This window comes from Oncorhynchus mykiss, chromosome 6 (genome assembly GCF_013265735.2).
Source record: "Oncorhynchus mykiss isolate Arlee chromosome 6, USDA_OmykA_1.1, whole genome shotgun sequence".
Lineage (NCBI taxonomy): Eukaryota > Metazoa > Chordata > Actinopteri > Salmoniformes > Salmonidae > Oncorhynchus > Oncorhynchus mykiss.
In genome coordinates, this window is record NC_048570.1 from 24444419 (window position 1) to 24460083 (window position 15665).

The following is a 15665-nucleotide window of genomic DNA, read 5'->3' on the forward strand; positions in this document are numbered from 1 at the left end:
GACTGTGTTGGCCTACTGTAGATACATGTTATCTGGCTTGTTCAATTAGCTGACAAGATATGCTTATAAATCCTGTGTCAGTATTTTTTAAACATTTTTACAGTAAGAAGAATAGAAAGAAGAATAAAATAGAAAGGATATTTTTCCCATTACAGAGCGAGTGTAAACGTATTCATTTGAAACAGGTCCTACAGGCTAGATGTAGACTTATTTGGCAACTTTAGTTGTGAATGATACAAACCTTAGAAAAGCTTAGTAAACATGTCAAAATATTCAGACCCTATGACTTTTTCCACATTTTGTTTTGTTACAGCTTTATTCTAAAATGGATTTAAATTTAAACAAATTCTCAATCTACACACAATACCCTATAACGACAAAGCAAATGCAGGTTTTTAGAAATACCTTATTTACATAAGTTTTCAGACCCTTTGCTATGAGACTCAAAATTGAACGCAGGTGCATCCTGTTTCCATTGATCATCCTTGAGATGTTTCTACAACTTGAATGGAGTCCACTTGTGGTAAATTCGATTTGGAAAGGTACACACCTGTCAATATAAGGTCCCACAGTTGACAGTGCATGTCATAGCAAGAACCAAAACATGAAGTCGGAGGACTTGTCCGTAGAGCTCCGAAACAGGAATGTGTCGAGGCACATATCTGGGGAAGGATACCAAGAACACAGTGGCCTCCATCATTCTTAAATGGAAGAAGTTTGGAACCACCAAGACTATTCCTAGAGCTGGCCGCCAGGCCAAACTGAGCAATCGGGGGAGAAGGGCCTTGGTCAGGGAGGTGACCAAGAGCCCGACGGTCACTCTGACAGAGATCCAGAGTTCCTCTCTGGAGATGGGAAAACATTGCAGAAGGACAACCATTTTTGCAGCACTCCATCAATCAGGCCTTTATGATAAAGTGGCCAGACGGAAGCCAATCACTCCTCAGTAAAAGGCACATGACAGCCTGCTTGGAGTTTTCCAAAAAGGCACCTAAAGGACCATGAGAAACAAGATTCTCTGGCGTGATGAAACCAAGAATGAACTCTTTGGCCTGAATGCTAAGCGTCACATCTGGAGGAAACCTGCTAACATTACATGTATGAACTGCGTAATAATATTAATTGAATCAGAAATCCATTTACAATCCTAGCTAGCTAACGTTGGACCTAGTTGTTAGCTTTAGCTACCTGCAGATTAATACTACAGCTATGACAATGTTTTTACTGGTAGTAGTATGAGTTGGGATTATGCTGGTTCATTGTTTAGCTTGGTAGCCATCCAGCTCCACCAGATGATTACATGACCCATCAAGTTAACCAGGTGTGTCTGTGGGTGATTACAGCCATCTATTGTATTTCATGAACATGTGTACAGGTCTAGACCATAGTGACCCATCCACTTAGCCAGATGTGGTTGAGGGGTGGTTATAGCATTTCCTTCATATGAACCATGAATTTAGACAAGTGTGTCAGGTAAGCGTCATCTAATAATTATAAAATATCTTTAACTGGACACGTTTTGTTTTTGATATTGCTACTATGCAAGTAACCATTTCACTGTACAATTTACACCTTCTGCATCCTGTGCATGTGACAAATAAACAAACATTTTATTTGATATAGTGTGTGTTTACCAGAGACAGTAAAGTGAAGAACAATATGACTTGCACCCAAGTCAGATTAGAATATAGAGGACTAGGAAGTGTATTTTTTACCAGGAGTTTTTCCTTATTGTAGGATACTACTTTTTCCACTTTTAGTCTTGAAATCTTTGGTTGTTCACTAAACTACTCTCTTAGCACATGGCCTCACCTGTGAATCCTTAAAGAGATGAGTGGGGCTAAGGCTTAAGAGGGTGTGAACGATGCTGAATGGGTGTAGTTGAAGAAGAGCCATTTCCACAAAAGTGGGGTTACAAGTTTATCATCAACTTTCAAAGCAGAATTACTTTCCCATTGTTCCTCAACTGTAGTGTATGATATACAATTTTCTAGCTCCGAGTCTCTACTTTTATCCAGCGTAAAAAACAATTTCAAATGTTGCTACATAAGACCGAATCGGTCACATATATGGGCTGCATGGTGCGACTATAGGCTATTGATGATTAGAGAAAGGAGCAAATAAAGCTTGCACTCTGTTCCTTGCCTCGGGCTGCACAGCTGTCCTCTCGTCACGGGATCATATTTTCACCCATCAGACTATTCTCAATTTAATCTTGTCTTTACTAATATGTCAAATTAGTTTAAATATAGAATGGCACATTATCAAATGGGCAGGAACAGGGGGAAAAAGATGTGTCATCTGTATGCACTCGAATAGCAAACGGCCAAGCGCTTTCCCGCCAGGCCATTTTGATTTTATAGCAGCGTGTGTGTTTAACATGAATAGCTGAGAAATAAATATAACACTTATTTCACTCCTTGCATCAACCACTGTTTGAGGAACATGCTCTCACTGCACGACAGGTGATATTCCTGTTTGAGGAACATGCTCTCGCTGCACGACAGGTGATATTCCTGTTTGAGGAACATGCTCTCGCTGCACGACAGGTGATATTCCTGTTTGAGGAACATGCTCTCGCTGCACGACAGGTGATATTCCTGTTTGAGGAACATGCTCTCGCTGCACGACAGGTGATATTCCTGTTTGAGGAGCATGCTCTCACTGCACAACAGGTGATATTCCTGTTTGAGGAACATGCTCTCGCTGCACGACAGGTGATATTCCTGTTTGAGGAACATGCTCTCGCTGCACGACAGGTGATATTCCTGTTTGAGGAGCATGCTCTCACTGCACAACAGGTGATATTCCTGTTTGAGGAACATGCTCTCGCTGCACGACAGGTGATATTCCTGTTTGAGGAACATGCTCTCGCTGCACGACAGGTGATATTCCTGTTTGAGGAGCATGCTCTCACTGCACAACAGGTGATATTCCTGTTTGAGGAACATGCTCTCGCTGCACGACAGGTGATATTCCTGTTTGAGGAACATGCTCTCGCTGCACGACAGGTGATATTCCTGTTTGAGGAGCATGCTCTCGCTGCACGACAGGTGATATTCCGCCCAAACTCTGTATGCCATGGGTGCTCCAACCTTGTTCCTGCAGCTACCCAGTGCTTCATTTGGGAAACCAAGTGAAATCTGTTTGGGAACATCGATATGTTTTCCCAACAAAACAAAATTTACTAAACTGTGGGCTCCAGAAAGGAAAAAGGAGAGTGAGGAGATGGAAACGCATGATGGTGAGATATTCTGTATAGCTAAAGGTAATGTGTCACATAATTCATTATGAAAATATAAAAAATAACCTGTTACTAGGCTATTCAAATTCACTCATTTTAGGCTAACTGTAAACCATCCCGCCTAATCAATGAACCAACAGCATCGCCTAGGGCTATACGTTCTCTCACAGACGCATTGATAGAAATGTTGGAGCATAAGGTAACCAGTCCATCTGGTATGCATAATACACTCCACACTCAAAGGCAATTACTCAAATTTTGGAGTATAGGCTAAACCAATTATGTTTCAAAGACATCTTAAAATGAGTTTTGTTTTATGTTTTTCTGCCATGCGTAATATGCGATAGGTCATGTATTATAAAGGCATAATCATCACTTTTATTCAGGTTGGGTTTTTCCAGGCTCATGGGGCCTATGCAGAAGCTCTAATACGCATATGGATGTTTTGAATGAATCATCACCTTAAAAAAAGCACTGTGCATTTCATTGTGTTGGGCTTTGAAACAACATCCACAACAACCATGTTTCAATCTGCATTTGAACTTCTTTCTTCAAATGGATATTCACAGTGGAGGTGAGATTAAAAAGCAAGGCTTTGAGCATAGCCTGAAGGTATGGATGAAGGAATGCTGATCAAATGAAGGAATGCTGATAGTTTAAATCTTGACTGGGGACTCACACAAGCTGATGCCTCTCAGCACAACCTGCAGCTAATCACTGGTGAAAACAAGAAATGTCATCTCTAATAAAAGCTTAATAAGATGAAGTCCTATTATATTTTATTTATTGAACAACACATACGGTACTACCTGCTAAAATCACACAGCTCACCCATGCCCCCTGAAAGAAGAACATGTTCACAGAGACTAGGCTGTTATTCCCTCATGGTTTTACTTTTCAGGATTGGCTGCTAATCAATGTCCTCTTGGGAAGAGCGAGAGAACAGTGTGGTGTTCATGTGTTGACAGAACTATTGGAGTCCTCTACTGTACACAGAAAAGGGACAGAACAGAGAACTGCAGTGGTTGAGGAAGAACACAATGCTCCCTGGGCAGGTTCTTCAAAAATAAAGTCCCAGAGAGCCCGTAATCCTGTCTGACTGATACTGGAAGACACAGCCAGCCACACACAAATTGTTAGCCACACACTGCTACACATTACATACACACTGACCATCTGGTGTCAGCCAATGTGTGCCCGTAACATTCCTGAGGGTAATGTTGCCTAATACACTTGACCTCCGGAGACAGGACCTCCATTTCAACTACAAAGAAAGATGGAGAGAGGAGAGAACAGACAGTGAACGAATTCAAATTAATATATGAAGACCTCCCAGAGAGACACTGATGCACAGCACTGCTTTGACAGCCATGCGAATAGAATCCAGTTGCAGCTGACCTCATGAGAAAAGCGTTTGTTGAAGATATACTTCACACTTTAGTGTTCTCTTGTACTTTTCCCAGGTAACATATGCAGGAATATTGGCTACTTCAATCAACTGATGAAGAATAATGACTGTGCTCAAGGCCTACCCTCTGTATGCCATAAAAAATTCATGGAATGCATATAAATAATAGATAACTACTCATCAAGACTCCTCCTCAGAAAAAGCATGACTATATATATATATAGCCACAGGAAGACCCAGAGTTACCTCTGCTGCAGAGGATAAGTTCATTAGTGTTAACTGCCTCAGAAATAGCAGCCCAAACGAATGTTTCACACAGTTCAAGTAACAGACGCATCTCAACATCAACTGTTTAGAGGAGGCTTCGTGAATCAGGCCATCATGGTCGAATTGCTGCAACAAAAAAACACTACTAAAAGGACACCAATAAGAAGAGACTTGCTTGGGCAAAGAAAAACGAGCAATGGACATTAGACCGGTGGAAATCTGTCCTTTGCTTTCATGAGTCTAAATTTGAGATTCTTTTTCTAACCAGTGTGTCTTTGTGAGACTCAGTGTAGGTGAACGGATAACCTCTGCATGTGTGGTTCCCACCGTGAAGCATGGAGGTGGTGTGATGGTGTGGGGGTGCTTTGCTGGTGACACGGTCAGTGATTTACTTAGAAATCAAGGCACACTTAACCAGCATGGCTACAACAGCATTCTGCAGCGATACGCCATCCCATCTGGTTTGCGCTTGTTGGGACGATCATTTGTTTTTCAGGAAAATGACTACAGGCTGTGGAAAGGCTATTTGACCAAGAAAGAGAGTGATGAGTGCTACATCAGACGACCTAGCCTCCACAATCACCTGACCTCAACCCAATTGAGATGGTTTGGTATGAGTTGGACCACAGAGTGAAGGAAAAGCAGCCAACAAGTGCTCAGCATATTTGACCGACCAGCTCAAATCGGTCTTAAAGTTGAAGTCGGAAGTTCACATCCACCTTAGCCAACTACATTTAAACTCTGTTTTTCACAATTCCTGACATTTAATCCAAGTAATGATTCCCTGTCTTCGGTCAGTTGGGATCACCACTTTATTTTAATAATGTGAAATGTCAGAATAATAGTAGAGAGAATTATTTATTTCAGCTTTTATTTCTTTAATCACAATCCCAGTGGGTCAGAAGTTTACATACACTCAATTAGTATTTGGTAGCATTGCCTTTAAATTGTTAAACGTTTCAGGTAGCCTTCCACAAGCTTCCCACAATAAGTTGGGTGGATTTTGGCCCATTCCTCCTGACAGAGCTGGTGTAACTGAGTCAGGTATGAAGGCCTCCTTGCTCGCACCAGCTTTTTCAGTTCTGCCCACAAATGTCCTATAGGATTGAGGTCAGGTCTTTGTGATGGCCACTCCAATACCTTGACTTTGTTGTCTTTAAGCCATTTTGCCACAACTTTGGAAGTATGCTTGGGGTCAATGTCCATTTGGAAGACCAATTTGCGACCAAGCTTTAACTGGTGTGTCTTGAGATGTTGCTTCAATATATCCACATAATTTTCTTGCCTCAATGATTCCATCTATTTTGTGAAGTGCACCAGTCCCTCCTGCAGCAAAGCACCCCCAAAACATGATGCTGCCACCCCCGTGCTTCACGGATGGGATGGTGTTCTTCGACTTGCAAGCACCCCCCCCCCCCCCCCCTTCCTCCAAACATAACGATGGTCATTATGGTCAAACAGTTCTATTTTCATTTCATCAGACCAGAGGACGTTTCTCCAAAAAGTACCACCTTTGTCCCCATGTGCAGGTGCAAACTGCAGTCTGGCCTTTTTATGGCGGTTTTGGAGCAGTGGATTCTTGCTTGCTGAGCGGCCTTTCAGGTTATGTCGATATAGGACGTGTTTAACTGTGGATATAGATACTTTTGTACCTGTTTCCTCCAGCATCTTCACAATGTCCTTTGCTGTTGTTCAGGGATTGATTTGCACTTTTCGCACCAAAGTACGTTCATCTCTAGGAGACAGAACGCGTCTCCTTCCTGAGTGGTATGATGGCTACGTGGTCCGATGGTGTTTATACTTGCGTACTATTGTTTGTATAGATGAACGTGGTAACTTCATACATTTGGAAATTGCTCCCAAGGATGATCCAGACTTGGGAGGTCTGCAATTTTTTTTCTGAGGTCTTTGCTGATTTCTTTTGATTTTCCCATGATGTCAAGCAAAGAGGCACTGAGTTTGAAGGTAGGCCTTGAAATACATCCACAGGTACACCTCCAATTGACTCAAATGATGTCAATTAGCCTATCAGAAGCATCTAAAGCCATGACATTTTCTGGAATGTTACAAGCTGTTTAAAGGCACAGTCAACTATGTGTATGTAAACTTCTGACCAACTGGAATTATAAGTGAAATAATCTGTCTGTAAATAGTTGTTGGGAAAATGACTTGTGTCATAAAAAGTAGATGTCCTAACCGATTTGCCAAAACTATAGTTTGTTAACAAATTTGTGGAGTGGTTGAGAATGAGTTTTAATGACTCCAACCTAAGTGTATGTAAACTTCTGCAAAATTTGAAATTGTGATTTTACATTGGATAAAAGTAGAGACTCAGAGCTACAAAATGGTATATCATACACTACAGTTAATGAACAACGGGGGAAAGTAATCTTGTTTTAAAAGTTGATAAACTTGTAGACTCACTTTTGAAAAAATGGCCTTTGAATGTTTTGGGACTTCTTCGACAGCCATTCAGCATCGTTCACACCCTCTTAAGCTTCAGCCCCACCCATCTCTAAGGGTTGATCTGAGCGTTCTGTAATAACAGCAGCAGTCAAGCGCCCCTGTAAAGACTATTATACAAAGATTCAAAATAGCTACTGAAAACAAATGTGTATTTAATTGTTGTGAGCTAGAGACTCCTGACCATATATTTTGGAACGGTTCTTATGTCAGATGAGTTTGGACTGAGTTAGAAGATAATTATTTTTATTTTTTAACTACTATTCCTATTAATGTTAATTTGAAAGACATATATTATGTTTTATTTTGATCCAAATTATATGGACCCTGATTTAACTTCCATTGTTTATTTGTTTATTTTTCATGGCAGATTCTTTATCCATAAAATTCAATGGGCGGAGAACAAACCCTTCTTCACATTAAGATAGAATTGAAATATTATTTAGAAATTATCAGTAAGTGTAAAAACAACATTTTTTTTGTTGACAAATTGAAAATGTACCATCTTGATATGTAATACCCGTCTTTGGTTTATGTACTCTTGTTTGTATATTTCTGTTTTTGTATTTTGTTTGGTTCATAATAATAATAATAATACAAAATGTATACATTTTTAAAAAGCAATCTAACTTGCTAGATACTTCCAGACACAAATGAGAGAACAGCTCAGTGACCATTTTACTCAACCTAGCAGAGCTGGTTAGGCTGTTTTCATGTCATACAGAGTGTTGGTGACTAACTGTGCTGCTGGCAACAATTTAATGACGCAATTTTGCTGACATTTACTGACAGCGGCCATATTCAACTGGGTTAAGCATTCGTAAATTCATCAGTTATTCTGCGCTCTGGAACACTCAGATGAGAGTCTTTAAGACATGTAGCTAGCTAGCTAAACAATGAACCACAATCCCAACTCATGACGTTACTACCCTGCATGAATCTGCAAATGGCTCTGAGATATGAATAATAAAATCATACACGTAACGCTAGTTAGCAATACACTTTAACCTGAAATAAAAATACTTTCAAAATTAGAAACGTGTAATATCTGAAAATGTAGCTAGCTAAGGCTATCTTACCCGGGGTCTGAAATCTGAGTAGATAACCAAATTCACCAGCTAGTACGTCTATCAACAGTTGTTGCATTGATATTCTATTGAAATGGATACTTGCATTGTGGAGTCTTTTGTCAAGACATGTAGCTAGCTAGCTAAACAATGAACCATAATCCCAACCCATGACATCACTACCCTGCATGAATCTGCAGGTAGCTAACCAACCAGGTTAAATGTTAGCTAGCCAACATTAGTCAAGCAAATTAGATGTTTATGTTCAAGTTTATGTTCAAACAGCTCTCCTGTGAAGTAGTGACCCGGGTCATACGTCTAGTTTCTTGAAACGGGTCATATATGTGGGAACTCCTTCAAGACTGTTGGAAAAGCATTCCACATGAAGCTGGCTGAGAGAATGCCAAGAGTGTGCAAAGCTGTCATCAAGGCAAAGGGTGGCTACTTAGAAGAATCTCAAATACAAAATATATCTTGATTTGTTTAACACCTTTTTGGTTACTACATGTGTTATTTCATAGTTTGTCTTCACTATTATTCTACAATGTAGGTGTGTAGGTGTGTCCAAACTTTTGACTGATACTGTAAGTATTCAGATCCTTTACTCAGTACTTTGTTGAAGCACCTTTGGCAGTGATTACAGCCACAAGTCCTCTTGGGACGCTACAAACTTGGCACACCTGTATTTGCGGAGTTTCTCCCAGTCTTCTCTGCAGATCCTCTCACAATCTGTCAGGTTGGATGGGGAGTGTCGCTGCACAGCTATTTTCAGGTGTTTCCAGAGATGTTCGATCGGGTTCATGTCCGGGCTCTGGCCGGGCCAATCAAGGACATTCAGAGACTTGTCCCGAAGCCACTCCTGCGCTGTCTTGGCTATGTGCTTAGGGTCATTGTCCTGGTCGAAGTTGAACCGTCACCCGAGTCTGAGGTCCTGAACGCTCTGGAGCAGGTTTTCATCAAGGATCACTCTGTACTTTCCTCTGTTCATCTTTCCCTTGATCCTGACTTGTCTCCCAGTCCCTGCCGCTAAAAAACATCCCCACAGCATGATGCTTTCCACCACCATGCTTCACCATAAGAACGGTGCATGTTTCCTCCAGACGTGACACTTGGCATTCAGACCAAAGAGTTCAATCTTGGTTTCAGCAGACTAGAGAATCTTGTTTCTCATGGTCAGAGTCCTTTAGGTGCCTTTTGGCAAACTTCAAGCGGGATGATCAATGGAAACAGGATGCACCTAAGCTCAATTTTGAGTCTCATAGCAAAGGGTCTGAATACGTATGTAAATGTGATGTTTTTTATTTTTTTTATAAATTTGCACAAATTTCAAAAAAACTGTTTTCGACTTGTCATTATGGGGTATTGTGTGTAGATTGATGAGGGAAAAAACGATTTAATCCAGTTTAGAATAAGGCTGTAACGTAACAAAATGTGGAAAAAATATACTTTCCGAATGCACAGTATTTCCTGCATCAAATCCCCCCACGATACCATCCCCCATTTCTACTCTCCATGGACTTGAAATAAACCCCCCTAAAATGATTTTTCTAAATCTGGCAACCCTGTTTAGCTTTCGCACTTGTATTTAGGGTGATGATCTGTGAGGTGATAACATTATTTGCTTTGTGATGTGTCAAAAACTGTAAACAACTTGTAGAAGAAATGTGCTCCGGATCTTGTGTATACTGTAACAAGTGCATTGAAGATTTGTAATATGCTGAAAAGTTGTCAAACTAAGTCCATGTTTTTGGGGCATTGGGAGTAGCCATCGTTGACTTTGTTTCTTTATGTCTTATTAGTGAATGGCATTCTGGGATTAGGGAGTTTTTGATTGTCAAACAAATATGGCTGCAATCAAAGAATTTAGCTGCTGTTAGCTTAGCCGACACATATCTCTTTTCTAAACAATATTACATCTCCCTTGTGCTCACCAGAGATACATTGTAAACAAGTATAGATGTTAGATCGCTAACTTATGTTTAGTTTTTTGTCAGCGCAACTGGTTATTTAGAATGGTTTATGGAATGAGTTTGGCTGTGGATGTGTTCCTTGTGATGCTTGGATGATGAAGTTCACATTTATCTTTCACAATTAAATATAAAATTGAGGAATAAACTTGTGAAGATCTTTATTTCCCATCAGTACAAAGCATTATTTAGATGCTTTTCAAACAACAATGCTGTTTAGATGAGTTTGTTGCATCATACGTTCAGTTGCTACTGTTCCAATCAGATATTTGCGATGGTACGCTACAGGGACCACTCAACAATGATCACAAATATATGATCGGACACGTCAAAGGGTTAAAAGCCTGAGAGATCAAAGAAACCAGGGGGTCCTGGGTCCTGAGCGAGAGCAGATGGTGTGTGTTATCATGTCTAGTACAGTAGTAGATAGCTACGTACCTCTCATTCCCTGGCTGGAACTCAGACAGCAGAGAGGGCCGGCGGCGGTGGGGCTGAGCCAGGTGTGAGCTGTAGTCCCGAGAGTGAGGATGGTAGTCCACCAGTCCCACATCCTGAAACGCATGAGGAGAGCACACCAGAAATCTTCCGATCTGAGACAAATCTATGGTAGCGTGCCTCTGTTAATTCACTCATTCTCTCGTTTTCTCTCGCCATCTAGCTCTTCATTCCTGGTCATTACATTATCATCCTTTCTCTCCATTTACCTCATACATATGAGAGAGAGTGGCCATTCCTCTACACCTGTGCCTCTCTCACTGAGCTGAGGCTGATGGGACTAACTGTGGGTTGTGGACTGTCCATCTGCCCTCATCTCCTCCTCAGCATGATGACAAGTGGGAGTGAAGGGATTAACAAGCAGGGGCAGCTGTGGGGATCCTGGGGGAGGTAACCCTAGGATTCCCTCCTTACAACAGAGAGAGAAACTCACACCGACACAGGACGTCAAGCCACAAGATGATCCTACTTACTAGCTAGGGGCCTCTTCTGGGAAGACAAGACAAATATCCCTCTCACCCGTTCAAAAAACAGTCATGGCGATTAAGAAATGAGGGAAGACATTTGGGTATAATGGAGAAACCTAGAAAATGATTCCACCATGAAAACATTCACTTTCAATTCAAACATCTAATAAGGGAGCAGGTTCTAGGGCGGCATATCCTTTGTGTGCACAACAGTGTAGCCACAACAGTGTAGTTACTCGGTGCAGGATAATTCCGTTGACAAAATGACAGCTAACCTAAGGGAGCCGGGGTAACATCTACATGTAAATCATTATACACTGAGCTTTCATGTGAAGGCGCTAAGTACCAGTGTTCCTGTCTCCAGCTAGTTTCAGGGCTCTTACCGTGTGTGCCCGTGCCAGCTGCAGCGGTAGACTGGCAGGGTTTGGCAGGTGGCGGATGTCCACAGCCCTCCGGCCCTGAGGCACAGACTGGGGGTGGGAGGACATGCTGGTGCGGCCGCTTCCTCTAAAGACTGGATGTTGATGGGGCTGCAGAGCAGGCGAGGTACATCATGGGTTTGGTCCTGTAGACAGCGACCTGTAGGGAGAAGAGAACGGCATGATGAGAAACTAATCACATACAAGTCAGGACAGTTGACCAACCCAAATCAAGCCAGTTTGAAGTCATACGTCCTATCAGGGTTTTGGTAGTCTTAGGCACGGATATCAGCTTTCTGCAGAACAATAATAATCCGTCTCGCTGTATGTAGATTGAGAAGGGTTAAATGCTATTTGGCCACCAGCTCGAGATGAATGTGTCAGTGCATCCTGGATATAAGAGTGTCAGCACCTCTCTCCTGCAGCTGCTAGCATTTCCACTGTCCCTGATGACAGATCTTGCACCTGCCTGCCTACACACTGAATGGCCTCCTGTCCCTCGCACTGGAGGAGTTATGTCTATGAAAAGTTAGGCAAAGACAAAATGCTAGTTGATAACCTAATGCCCAGGGTTTAATAGGGAAATAATTACACTATGCTAAGTATGGATGTTCCAACACCAATTAAGTTTTAACGCCAAGGACATATCACCAAACGGCAGCGAGTGCACTTCTAGTGTGGTTGAGAGATGGATTCAAAATGGAGTGATACGACGAGTGCTTTGTGCTGTTTGAGTAGGCTTCTCCCCCACAACCACTTTGGAAAAGCTCATGGACAAGATTTCCTATTCTTCACGGTGATGAAGAAATGAAAATAAAAGGAGTGGGAAGAGAGGCATAATCCTCTTACTGATTTCATACCTATTACAATACACATTAATGAGAGAAAATAGATTGCTATAAAACACAGCAGCATATATCCTATAAAGCAGAGATTTTTAGAAGCGGTGAGTGTTCACAGTACCAGATCCCCTGAGGTTGAGCTGGGCGATATGGACAAAAATCCATATTGCAGTAAATTGCCTGAATTGATGCGCTAACCAGGGTTGCCATGTCTGCAGTTTTCCCGCAAATTGGGCTACTTCGAAAACAATATCACGGATGTAAATGTATTGGTCGCGGGTTGTGGGTTTTTGGGCTACTTCTAAGTTGCACCGCGGCCGCCATGCCATATATCTATTTCACTGTCTCCTGCTGCTGACTATCAGGCAATGAGGAAGGCTGTTGCTGAGTGAGTGGAGGGGGGGGGGGGGGGGGGGGGTTCATGCTGAAAGAGCACCGCAGAAAGCAGCTTACTTAGTCCACTATTGACTGAGTCACATGAGTGAGAGAAGACAGAGCAGCACGTCATGACAACTTTTTACCAGTTGTATGTAGGCTATTTAACTTGACATTATGGCAAGTGGACATTTGAAATGGAAGTTATGTAACTCCCTTATGTGCTTCTATTATGGGGAAAAATCCTCAATGAAGCTGACATTAATTGTGGAGAATGATACATTTGCATCTGTTGGCAATCAAGTAGTCTATAATTGTATATGCTAATGTAGGCTACAATTTGATACAATAAATATATGTTGAAATGACTATATCACTGGAGATTTTGCAAATCAAATGTGTCACTTGTGTAGCCCACCTGGAGCCGGCAAATACATTTTAAAAATACGTTATAACTTCAGTGTATTGTTGTTGTAGCCTTGTGTTACTACGCAAATATTAATGGCCAAGTTTAGTTAATTAAGTTGTTGACAAGCATATTCAGTTCATATACAGTACAAGTCAAACATTTTGGACACACCTACTCATTCAAGGGTTTTTATTTTTACTATGTTATACATTGTATAATAATAGTGCAGACATCAAAACTAGGAAATAACACATATGGAATCATGTAATAACCAAAAAGGTGTGAAACAAATCAAAATATATTATATATTTGAGATTCTTCAAAGTAGCCACCCTTTGCCTTGATGAATGCTTTGCACACGCTTGGCATTATCTCAACCAGCTTCATGAGGTAGTCACCTGGAATGCATTTCAATTAACAGGTGTGTCTTGTTAAAAGTTACTTTGTGGAATTTATTTCCTTAACACGTTTGAGTCGATCAGTTGTGTTGTGACAAGAATATGCTATCTTCTGTATACCACCCCATATTTGGTAAAATACCAAGTCCATATTATGGCAAGATCAGCTCAAATAACAGTCCATTATTACTTTACTTTAAGACATGGTCAGTCAATCCGGAAAATTCCTCAAGTGCAGTGACAAAAACGATCAAGTGCTATGATGAAACTGGCTCTCATGAGGACCGCCACAGGAAAGGAAGACCCAGAGAAACCTCTGCTGCAGAAGATAAGTTCATTAGCTTTACCAGCCTCAGAAATTGCAGCCCAAATAAACGCTTCACAGAGTTCAAGTAACAGATACATCTCAACATCAACTGTTCAAAGGAGACTGCGTGAAAAAAGCCTTCATGTTCAATTGCTGCAAAGAAACCACTACTATAGGACACAAATAAGAAGAGGAGACGATCCCTGCTTGGGCCAAGAAACACGAACAATGGAAATTAGACAGGTGGAAATCTGTCCTTTGGTCTGATGAGTCCAAATTTGAGATTTTTGGTTACAACCGGCGTCACTCTGTGAGACACAGTAGGTGAACGGATAATCTCCGCATATGTAGTTCCGACCGTGAAGGATGGAGGTGTGATGGTGTGCGGGTGCTTTCCTGGTGATAATGTCAGTGATTTATTTAGAATTCAAGCACACAACCAGCATGGCTACCACAGCATTCTGCAGAGATATGCCATCCCGAGTGGAGCAGCTGTCTAAGGCACTGCATCTCAGTGAAAGAGGCGTCACTGCAGTTAGAATCCAGGCTGCATCACATCCGGTAGTGGTTGGGAGTCCCATAATGATGTGGTTGGGAGTCCCAGAATTTGTTCGTAACTGTAAATAACAGGACTATCATTTGTTTTTCAGCAGGACAATGACCCAACACACCTCCAGGCGGTGTAAGGGCTATTTGACCAAGAAGGAGAGTGATGGGGTGCTGCATAAAATGACATGGCCTCCCCAATCACCCAAACTCAACCCAATTGAGATGGTTTGGGATGAGTTGGACCGCAGAGTGAAGGAAAAGTATCCAACAAGTGCTTGGCATATGTGGGAACTCCTTCAAGACTGTTGGAAAAGCATTCCAGGTGAGGCTGGTTGAGAGAATGCCAAGAGTGTGCAAAGCTGTCATCAAGGCAAAGTGTAGCTACTTTGAAGAATCTCAAATATAAAACATATTTTGTTTTATATTTAAGATTTGTTTAACACTTTTTTTGGTTACTACATGATTCCATATGTGTTATTTCATAGTTTTGATGTCATCATTTATTCTACAATGTAGAACATTTAAAACATTATAAGAAAAACCCTTAAATAAATAGGCGTCCAAACTTTTGACTGGTACTGTATATATAATTCATATTTAATTCAGTGATTGAAATTATGACCCCTTCCTCAGTAGCCTAATCCAGCAGGCTATTGGGGAAAACAAGCACTTCTTGTCTTGAAATCGCCAAGCTATTCATGTTGAAAAAATTATTCTGTTCATTTGAGCTAAGCAAGCTGCTAACTCGTTCAGTTTTACATCTTGCCTAGGCTACTATAGACTATCTGAAATAAGATGTAGGCAAATCAGGGGCTACAGGCTATCTGCATCTATCTAAGCAAACCATGGAAAAGTTGAATTACAATCATGAACCCAGATTTTAGTATGTAGCTTATGCCTATTCAAATGTCAAGTCAATCTTGCAAATGGGCCATTTATAACGGTTTCTAGTGGTAACATCTGGTTTGTGATAGCCAATCTACCACGG

At 41.3% G+C, this 15665-nt stretch overlaps 1 protein-coding gene across 1 annotated transcript in view; it reads right to left on the reverse strand.

The window, feature by feature from the left end:
* The window catches only part of ncor2 (nuclear receptor corepressor 2), a 186212-nt gene that overhangs the window by 126507 nt on the left and 44040 nt on the right, over positions 1 to 15665 (reverse strand). Inside the window, exons 2-3 of the mRNA XM_036979698.1 lie at positions 11762 to 11957; positions 10855 to 10967 (exon numbers count right to left, since the gene is read on the reverse strand). Of these exons, the coding sequence (XP_036835593.1) occupies positions 10855 to 10967; positions 11762 to 11866 (218 nt within the window). The 5' untranslated portion in view covers positions 11867 to 11957. The remainder of the gene's footprint in view (positions 1 to 10854; positions 10968 to 11761; positions 11958 to 15665) is intronic.